The 7,827-nt window shown below is 32.4% G+C and overlaps 1 protein-coding gene across 1 annotated transcript; it reads right to left on the bottom strand.

The window, feature by feature from the left end:
• Positions 1-1,691: 1,691 nt before the first annotated feature.
• On the bottom strand, positions 1,692-7,533 carry LOC114191808 (guanine nucleotide-binding protein-like NSN1). The gene is made up of 9 exons (XM_028081210.2): positions 7,354-7,533; positions 7,012-7,256; positions 6,515-6,620; positions 6,234-6,407; positions 5,924-6,141; positions 3,735-3,999; positions 2,654-2,839; positions 2,322-2,533; positions 1,692-2,236 (listed from the first exon to the last, which is right to left on the bottom strand). The coding sequence occupies exons 1-9, from the start codon at positions 7,370-7,372 to the stop codon at positions 1,865-1,867; spliced, it is 1,797 nt and encodes a 598-aa protein (XP_027937011.2). The 5' UTR covers positions 7,373-7,533; the 3' UTR covers positions 1,692-1,864.
• Positions 7,534-7,827: the final 294 nt, after the last annotated feature.

The following is a 7,827-nucleotide window of genomic DNA, read 5'->3' on the forward strand; positions in this document are numbered from 1 at the left end:
AGGTATTTTAACCTATTCTAAATATTTCAATTATATATTAAATAATGTGTGCGTTGTAATTATTAATGTGTATTAAGTAATATGTATTGATGTTGCACAAAAACGATGGCAGATGGAAAGGGTGTCAAAATCTTGAAATCATGCTTGCATTTATGATGTGTTTGTTTCCAAGAATGGATTTAAGAGAATGTAGAAGTAAAAATGAGGTTGTTTCTTGATGGAGAGATAAAAGTGAAAATATTTGAAAATAAAGAAAAAAATAGGTCAATTAGGCCCAAGTCATGCAATGTCAAGTTGAACCAAACTAAAGTCAAGTTAGGTTAAACTAAAACCAAGTCACATTAGGTTAAGCCCAACCTAGGTGAGCTTGGGATGGTTTGGGTTAAGGTTGGGACCCATGTCTAGCTAAGATGGATTTGGTTTAGGTCTGGTTGAGATAGGTTAAGTATGTCGAACTCATGTTAGATCGAGTCGAACCAAGTTCATGAGTCAAGCAGACATGGATGTATGTAAAGTCAAGTCGAGTCAAGCTCATGTTAGGCAAAGTCAAGTCATGTCAAAAATAGGCTTGGTCCACATTAGGTCGAGATGGACATAGTCAAAAGGTTTCATATTGACTTGATTTGAGTTAGGTTGATTGAACCTAGCTAATGCAAGGTCAAGTTGGATTGGACCGAAGTTAAACTTAACTAGATTAACTTAAATCAAACATAAATTGGATTGAATTGAGTCATACCAAACTTAACTAAGACTAAATTCACTTATATCAAAACAAATTAAACTAATTCAAATTTAAATTAGAAAAATTAATCTAAATCCAATATATCTGAAAGACTGGGGATGAAATTCAAATCTATATAAACATTTATTAACTTTAAAATAAAAATACGTAATTGAAAAATGAAAGAATAAATTTACATATTTTTATTGTTAGGAGCAAATTCATCTATATAAACATATATGAACTTTGACATGTGTAACTAAAAAGATGTTTTTTTTTCAAATATTATATTATATTTTCAGTAGAAAATAAATTTATAGAATTCTTATTTCCTTCTTTTAATTTTTTAAATTTATGTTGTTTACAAATTCTTATTTGATTGTAATTTTATAACAGGATTAGTTGTATTTAATTTTAAGTAATTTTTGAAACAAGACAAGGGCATTGTGGCAAAATTGAAATTTTCAATTTAGTGCCAAAATTCTAAATTTAAAATTGAAAATAGGAGTAATTAAAGTAGAAGCTTTTTAACATTTTATTTCTAATTCACTTTGAATGTTTAAGACTCTAATATAAGTAGCTATTATCACTTTATATCAATTTTATACTTTTTAGAAGTGTGTAAACTCTTCCTAAAAAGGCGTAATACTCTCTCCCCTTCATGAAATCTTATCTTGATTTCTAAAATTTGAATAACATTTTTCCTTTAAAGTCATTTTAAATAACCTAATTTTCAATATATTTTCTCTTCCGTCTATTTTTTTTCGTTTTACCTTAACGATCTAGGATTTTCATTTAATACAGTTGTTTGATGAAATATGTCATGTCTATTTTTTAATGTGGTTTATAAACATTGAAAAAAAAACATTACCTTTCAATTTACTGGATTTTAAGAGAGGTATCATTCTTAAATTGTTGGGCCAGATTAAATACTGAATTTGTGAAGAATAGTATTGCAACAATAAACAACTAAGTGCAAAATTATTGTCTTAGAATTGCATATAATTTAATAATGGTTTATATAAACTCTAAACAAAGATCAAAATTCATAACAGAACTCAAATTATACAGATCTTGCAGATACCTCAGTGAAAAGGCAAAACTTTATATCATCTTTAAATAATGAATATGCCGCCTTGTTTATCATTCATCAATTTGGATAGCAGACATTGGCACTTCAGAGTTGACAGGTTCATTATCATCATCATGATCCTCACCCTGGCTGTCTTCAGAATCCATTGAGTCCCCCTTTTGGAAGTAATCAGTTTTGAAATCGTAATCACCATCCATGGGATCCGAAGAGGCTGAAGCTTTCTTAGCCTTTTTTCTTTTCTTTTTCTCTGCGCGCCTCAGTTTTGTATTAAGCATACCGTCCGCAGTATATAATTTTTCATTTTGCCTACTTGCTGCACTGTTATCCTTCTTCTTTCCACCATCATCTTCCATGGATTCATCCACCTCACCCACATTTCCGGGACCTTCGCCTTGGTCACCTGACTTCGCTTCTGTCTCATCCTACAACAGAATGCTTTAATTATTAAGTATGATATCAACAGTCAATTCCCTAGGAATTTTCTCTAAACGGTTTCAAGAAACAAACCTCCAACATCATTTCATTAAGATTGAGAGGGTGACTTGAAGGAACTTCAACAGCACTGAAGTCATCAACAGATTTAAGGCTCCCAATATATGAAGATTCATTGTTATAGACTTCATCAACGTTAAACTCTTTCGCAAATTCAGATACTATCTTCGCCTCTGAAGGTTCACCTTGATCCCTATTTGGGGGCATGGTATAATACTGAATTTTACCTGAAACATACAAACAAAAAGAGAATTTTCTCCGCTTAGTTCTTTCTCAATTTTAACTTCAACACACAGAAAAGTAATCAGTTCTCTGATCATAATTTAAGAAATTCCATGTATGCGTACCCTCGTTCCAATCACGAAGAACGATTCTTGCAGTAGTATCAATGTCATGTATTCCACCATTCTTGAGTTTACCCTTCACTATAGCTACCTGCCGCAAAAAGTCGTTAACATCACCTACATTGAAACTGCCAATTTTGTACAGAGTTACCAGCTGCTCAGGCAGACAGAGCTTTAGAATTTCCTTCACTGCGTTGTCCAAAGTTAAAAGAAAAGGAATAAGTCTTTCAATTTACTTCACGAGAGTCAGTACAGCTTAAATCAGGATTTTCCTTAAATAAAATAATCGTATCATGCAAACTTCTAAGTGTTTTGGAAATTAGAATTCTCATTACTAAATCAAATGTTAATTTATATCTAAACAAAATATAAAACAACCATAGAATTTTAAAACAAGATAACAGGAAACATAATCCAACAGCCCGTACATAGAAAAATCCAAAGTTCTACTACATCACCTATCAGTTGCACTTTTAAAACCTAACAGAACTCCATTTTATAACTAGGATAAGTGGCAATATTTAATCAATGGGTGCTTTTATCACCGACATCCTGACCCTGGTAGATCAACCACACAACCATATAATATAATACAATGTACGCACTCAGTGTCCCAAGGACTAAGCTCATTCACACCATTGTTAACACAGAAGTTAACGAATGTTGTAAAGATGGAGCAAATTTGAAAATATTGCAAATAATCGAATTATAATTGAAAGCCATTCTATTAGAGAAAATGGCGGAATAGAAGATAAGAAATTTACAGCAAACCAGACATTAAATAAAAAACTTACAATGGGCTAATACCTCTTCTGCTTAAAAACAGACATAACATAACATCTTTAAGGACAGAGTGCGACCCTTATATATGCAGCCACTAGTCAAACCAAATGAACCAAAAAATAGCAAAAATTGGGAACTGTTGTAAAATGGAATAATATTTCTTCAATGTCACAATCTCCTTTTCTTTTACTATTTTTTCATGTAAAATTCCTTTAAATCTTCTACCATTCTTTTTGAAATGAAGTAATGTAAATAAATACCTGAATAACCAAATAATAAGGGGGGAAATGACTTTGTATACCTGGACCAATTGGATCCTCCAAGTTCTCAATCCTCTTGCAATTTTTTAAGGCAATGGAAGCATCATTTTCTTTAGACTTCAGCATAACAACACCAGGGCAATCTAGCAACTTAACATTTTTGTCCAATTGAACCTCTTGCATTGATCTTGTTAACCCCGGAGTAGAGCCAACATTGACAACATGAGACCTTTTTAAACTATTAATAAGACTACTCTTACCCACATTGGGCAAGCCAATCAAACCCACCGTGATTGACTTTTTAATCTGTCAACACAAGGAAGCAAAACAACAAAAATGAATGATCCAAAATCAAAGGACAAAAGCAGAAAAAACCAAACAATTAATGGATAAGCAATAGACATTATAGAGACTAAAAAAGAAACTACAACAGGGAAAATAGATAATCAATCAAATGCAAAAATCCCCAAAAGGTAGCAACGATAAACCATGAAGATGCACAGTAAGGCATACTTTTCCAACTTAAAATCTTTACATTTAGCTTTTGCTGTGTTATTGACCAAATGTTGGTACATTTATGCACAAGCAAACAAATGAAAATGTCAGAGATCAGTGTCACCTAGATGACTAAAATAGAACATATGTATGTGTGTTGTGTGTGCGTGCTTTTAGCTAGGTGCAAACTTCACTCTTTTGTGTAGATTTAAGTTAGACATAAATCGACATTTCTATTATACTGATTTTAAAAAGAAAATGTTTGGATAACAAAGTCATTCCAACAGATAAAATAGCAAAAACACACCACTAGGTAAGAAGAGAAACCCTATCTAACAAGATTGATACTTATCTTACACTAGAAACAATGATTCAGAAAAAGGCATCAACAATATAGAGAACATTAATGCCAACAATTTTGAAGTCCCATTTAGAGGTGATATCATTATGGGAACAAACAAGGTTGTCAAACTCGAGAGTCTATGTCGAGTATATGTAACAAGTTTACATTATTATTATTATTATTACTACGAGTTTACTTTAAATAAAAAAATTAAAATATCTATAAATAATATAATACTTTATTGTTATATAATTCTACAAATAACTTTTTATATTTTTTTAATGAAATATTATTATTATTACTATTAGATTATTATATTATATTTTTAAATATTTTTCATATTTTTCTAATATTACTATTCTTTTATAATAACTTTAATTATTCTTTTACATAACTTGAATGGTCAGATTGTATACTAGATTTTATATTTTATATAAGAGAAAAGGTTGTTGGATTGAGGCCCAAAAGCTCATAAGAGAAGAAAGGACCCCTGAAACATCATCTCTCACGAAACTTCACTCCTACCCTTAAGAGAGCAGCACCAGCACGACAGCGGTGCATAGGAAACAATAATCTTTGGGGTCTTTTTGGCTCGAAGAAAAGTCATATGGACTGCCAACTCTGTTGTTGGATCACAAGTTTAGTTGAGTAAGTTCATGAGTTTAGCGAGACTATTGCAAAATAAAGTTTACTTCCAAGTTAACTCAGAATATGGGTGTGGGAACGTACATCCTACAACTGCATTTGATAACCATGGGAGCAAGTACCATAGACATAAGGTTTAGTAATAATTTAATTTCTACTAAAATGTTAAAAAAGTGTGATCTACTACTTTATCTTTCTTTTTGAGCCGGTGCACAATACACATCCACCTGGTGCACAAGACACATCTACCCAGTGCACAAGACACATCCATCTGCAAACATTTCTTCAAATTGACTCCAAATGTAAGTGACAAAAAACGAAAACCAACCCAGTTATGGTCTTCACTTCTCCCTAAGTTTATATACTATAAGTTTATTTGCGAAACCTTTTGATTTCATATTCGGTTCAACATTTAAGTTTGCTTTTCCAGTAAAGGTATCTTCTATTCTATAATTTTCATGTCAATATAGTGTATCCAATGCACATTAGCAAGACCATAAATTTACAATATCCCAGGCTAGAATGCATGGAAACACATAAAAAACCACACTCATACACACCAAAAATAACAGCAGTGAATACATAAAGGATTCTCAATCATATATCTGATAATAATTCCATGGAGGGAAGCACAATACAGGAACCAAAATTGTAACTGTGAAATGATTCACAAGCAACTGATTTAGCACAAAATTTTCATTATGAAATTGCAATTTTACAAGCAGTCATCACCATTAAATCTGTTACCTCATGACTTCTTGAGTAATTCTTCAACAATTTGAGTAGAGTATCAGCTCCAAGACAATCACTTAGTTGCAAAATATCGCTTGATTTGGCTTTCTTAGAAGATTTCCTCCAAGCTAAGTTTGACCTTTGTTGTTGCGTGCTACACTTGAAGGCCACAGTAGGTAATTCTTCTCTAAGGTATTTGAGCCACTTTTCTAAAGCTTCTTTAGGGACAAGATCTATCATAAGGATCAAATGATTAGCCAATGCAAAAATAAATATTCCACAAAATGGAGAAAGCAGACAAAAAGAAATGTGATCAGTAAACTACCAATTTTATTTAAAAGCAAGACCAGACGTTTATCAGGACCCGATTTCATCACCATGTTTTCTATCTTGGGACAGCGAGTCCCCAAAGGATCCCGGGCATCAAGAACCTCCAGTAAGACATCAGAGGCTTCAATGACCTTAACAAGATCCTTGTAAAAGGCTCTATCTGAGCTATCTATGGAATAATTAAAAACAAAAATAGCAATTGTAAGAACATATGCAAGTAAGCACTTGATAGTTCAAACTAACCAAACTGTCAAGAAATTACAAATAATTGCACACCTCTGGTCTTTAAGGCGGTACCAAAATCATTACTATTTTTTGTAGAATCCGCTAGCAACTTGGAGTCATCTCCCTCCTCTAGCAAGCCCAATTTCCTTTTACGAGCCTGAAACAAGTAATGAATAGTAAGTTCCTAACTGCAAGAAAAACTGAAATCACAAATGACACTTTCCTTCGCAGCACTCTTCTCTTTCCCACACCAGTTTGACGTGGACATAAATCTATACTGATATAATAATCAAAAACACTTTAAAACACCAACATTCAAACACCCTCATTATCATCTATCTCTTTCTTCCTATCACATTACACCACCTATCATTCCTACACTTCTCTCACTAAGAACAATCAAAACCCAACTGTCCATGAATCACTTTCTACAAGAACAAGGTTTACACATTCATTTAACTTATCATGTAACATAACAAATCATAATCAATAATAAAAAAAAAAATGAATGCATGAAACGTGGAGTTTAATAAAGATAAAGCAATTACCCTCTCCTTGCGTTCAGCTTTCTTTTGCTCCAATTCTTCAATGGCCTTCGCTCTTCGAGCTTCAAGGGCTTTGAGTTCCTGTTCCTTGAAGGGCCAATCGTTGGGAATACCAGGATCCTTCTCAACCTTCTTTTTCCCACTCAGCGCAAGCTTCTTCGCTTCCTTCGCTTTTTTTCTGTTGTGCTCTTTCACCTTCCGTATCACCTTGTACTTCTTCTTCAACGAAACCCTCTTACTCTTACTCTCTGCAACGCAACAATTTCACAACAATAATAAACAAATAAACAATTAAAATCATTGCACAGGGCTGGAATCAAAGAACAGGGAATAGGGTTTTCTTACTCTTGCTCTTCTTCACCATTTTGTGTTGTCTACCGTCACAGGAGAGAAGAGATGGGAATGATAATCACGTCAGACGAAAGAACGGAGAGAAGAAGCTAAAATATTTGAGGAGGCGGTGGAGGGAATAGAGAGGAAGGTGAATGAGAGTGCGCTGTATAATTAGGGTTTTGCACCAAACTAAGCCCAATATTTCAATATTTTGTGGTTAAATAATTTCGCACGTGTTTTTTATAAATAATAGTTGGTATTAAGGTTGTAATTTATAATTTTTTATTATTATAATTTAGTACACGTTTAGCTTCTACTATTTAATTTTATTAAAATATAGTAATATATATTTATATATGAATATTATTATATTTAAAAATTATATTTATTTTATATATATATATATATATATATAAATTCTTTATACTAATAAAAATAGAATTCTAATTCTTCTACTTTTCTATATCTCATCGTTGTAGGACTGAT

Source organism: Vigna unguiculata, chromosome 7 (genome assembly GCF_037176805.1).
Source record: "Vigna unguiculata cultivar grain cowpea cultivar isolate G323 ecotype 2 chromosome 7, ASM3717680v1, whole genome shotgun sequence".
Classification (NCBI taxonomy): domain Eukaryota; kingdom Viridiplantae; phylum Streptophyta; class Magnoliopsida; order Fabales; family Fabaceae; genus Vigna; species Vigna unguiculata.

What these genes read in the sequence shown, in the direction of transcription:
- LOC114191808 (XM_028081210.2), bottom strand. An exon ending in AAGCTGAACGCAAGGAGAGG is followed by an intron (nt 6,621 to 7,011) that starts GTAATTGCTTTA and finishes TACTTGTTTCAG; the next exon opens with GCTCGTAAAAGGAAATTGGG. An exon ending in TACCGCCTTAAAGACCAGAG is followed by an intron (nt 6,408 to 6,514) that starts GTGTGCAATTAT and finishes ATTATTCCATAG; the next exon opens with ATAGCTCAGATAGAGCCTTT.